At 41.5% G+C, this 975-nt stretch overlaps 1 protein-coding gene across 1 annotated transcript in view; it reads left to right on the top strand.

Moving 5' to 3' along the window:
• The first annotated feature begins 595 nt into the window (after positions 1 to 595).
• The window catches only part of LOC102500099 (40S ribosomal protein SA), a 792-nt gene continuing 412 nt past the window's right edge, over positions 596 to 975 (top strand). Inside the window, exon 1 of the mRNA XM_027769845.1 lies at positions 596 to 975. This exon is cut by the window's right edge and continues 412 nt beyond it. Coding sequence (XP_027625646.1) covers positions 599 to 975 — 377 coding nt within the window. The 5' untranslated portion in view covers positions 596 to 598.

Genomic DNA, 975 nt, shown 5'->3' with positions numbered 1-975 from the left:
ATATGCTACCAGGCTGAAACTTGGATCTGCACAATAAAATTAAGAAAATAAGAAATGCAAATATTTTTAAAGGTAAAAATTAACTTCGGTACTGAATTCTTGTTGGATACTTTTTTTTCAGTACTTTAAAGGCATCATTCCATTGTCTTTCGTTTGTATATTTTCTCCATCTCTCCCTCACACACATACACACATCCATGTAGATACGCACACACAATTATATATGCCATTGGTCACTATCCAGATAGGAGTTTCACTAGTAGAACTTTTAGTTAGTTTGTGACTGGCAGTATAACTGTACTAGCAACAAAACAGCTTCATCTTTAACAAACGTTAGGCAGAAATGTTTTAAATTGCTTAAGAAGCAGTTATTAAATAACGGTTCTTGTGAACAGAAGCATGGACTTTTATTGAATTTCTTTTAAGTATCTGTGCAATCTTAATGTCTACATTATTCTTTAAGTTACGACAGAAACCCAGAACAATGCCGTATGGACCCTTGGGCAGGTAATGTGGAAAGGGAAACTTAAAGGGAAACTTTCTGGGCAGGGAATGTGGAAAGGGAAACTTAAAGGGAAACTTTCACAATGTCCTGCAGATGAAGGAGGATGTCCTCAAGTTCCTTGCCGCAGGAACCCACTTAGGTGGCACCAACCTTGACTTCCAAATGGAGCAGTACATCTACAAGAGGAAAAGTGATGGCATCTACATCATAAATCTGAAGAGGACCTGGGAGAAGCTTCTGCTGGCAGCTCATGCCATTGTTGCCATCGAAAATCCTGCCGACATCAGTGTCATATCTTCCAGGAACACTGGACAGAGGGTTGTGCTGAAGTTCGCTGCTGCCACTGGAGCCACTTCTATTGCTGCTCGCTTTACTCCTGGAACCTTCACTAACCAGATCCAGGCAGCTTTCTGGGAGCCACATCTTCTGATGATGACTGATCCCAGGGCCGACCACCAGCCTCTCACAGC

The sequence above is a fragment of the Tupaia chinensis genome, unplaced genomic scaffold (genome assembly GCF_000334495.1).
Source record: "Tupaia chinensis unplaced genomic scaffold, TupChi_1.0 Scaffold000093_1, whole genome shotgun sequence".
Taxonomy (NCBI): Eukaryota; Metazoa; Chordata; class Mammalia; order Scandentia; family Tupaiidae; genus Tupaia; species Tupaia belangeri.
Note: the sequence above shows the minus strand (reverse complement) of the source record. Positions and strands in the feature narration are given on the sequence as shown.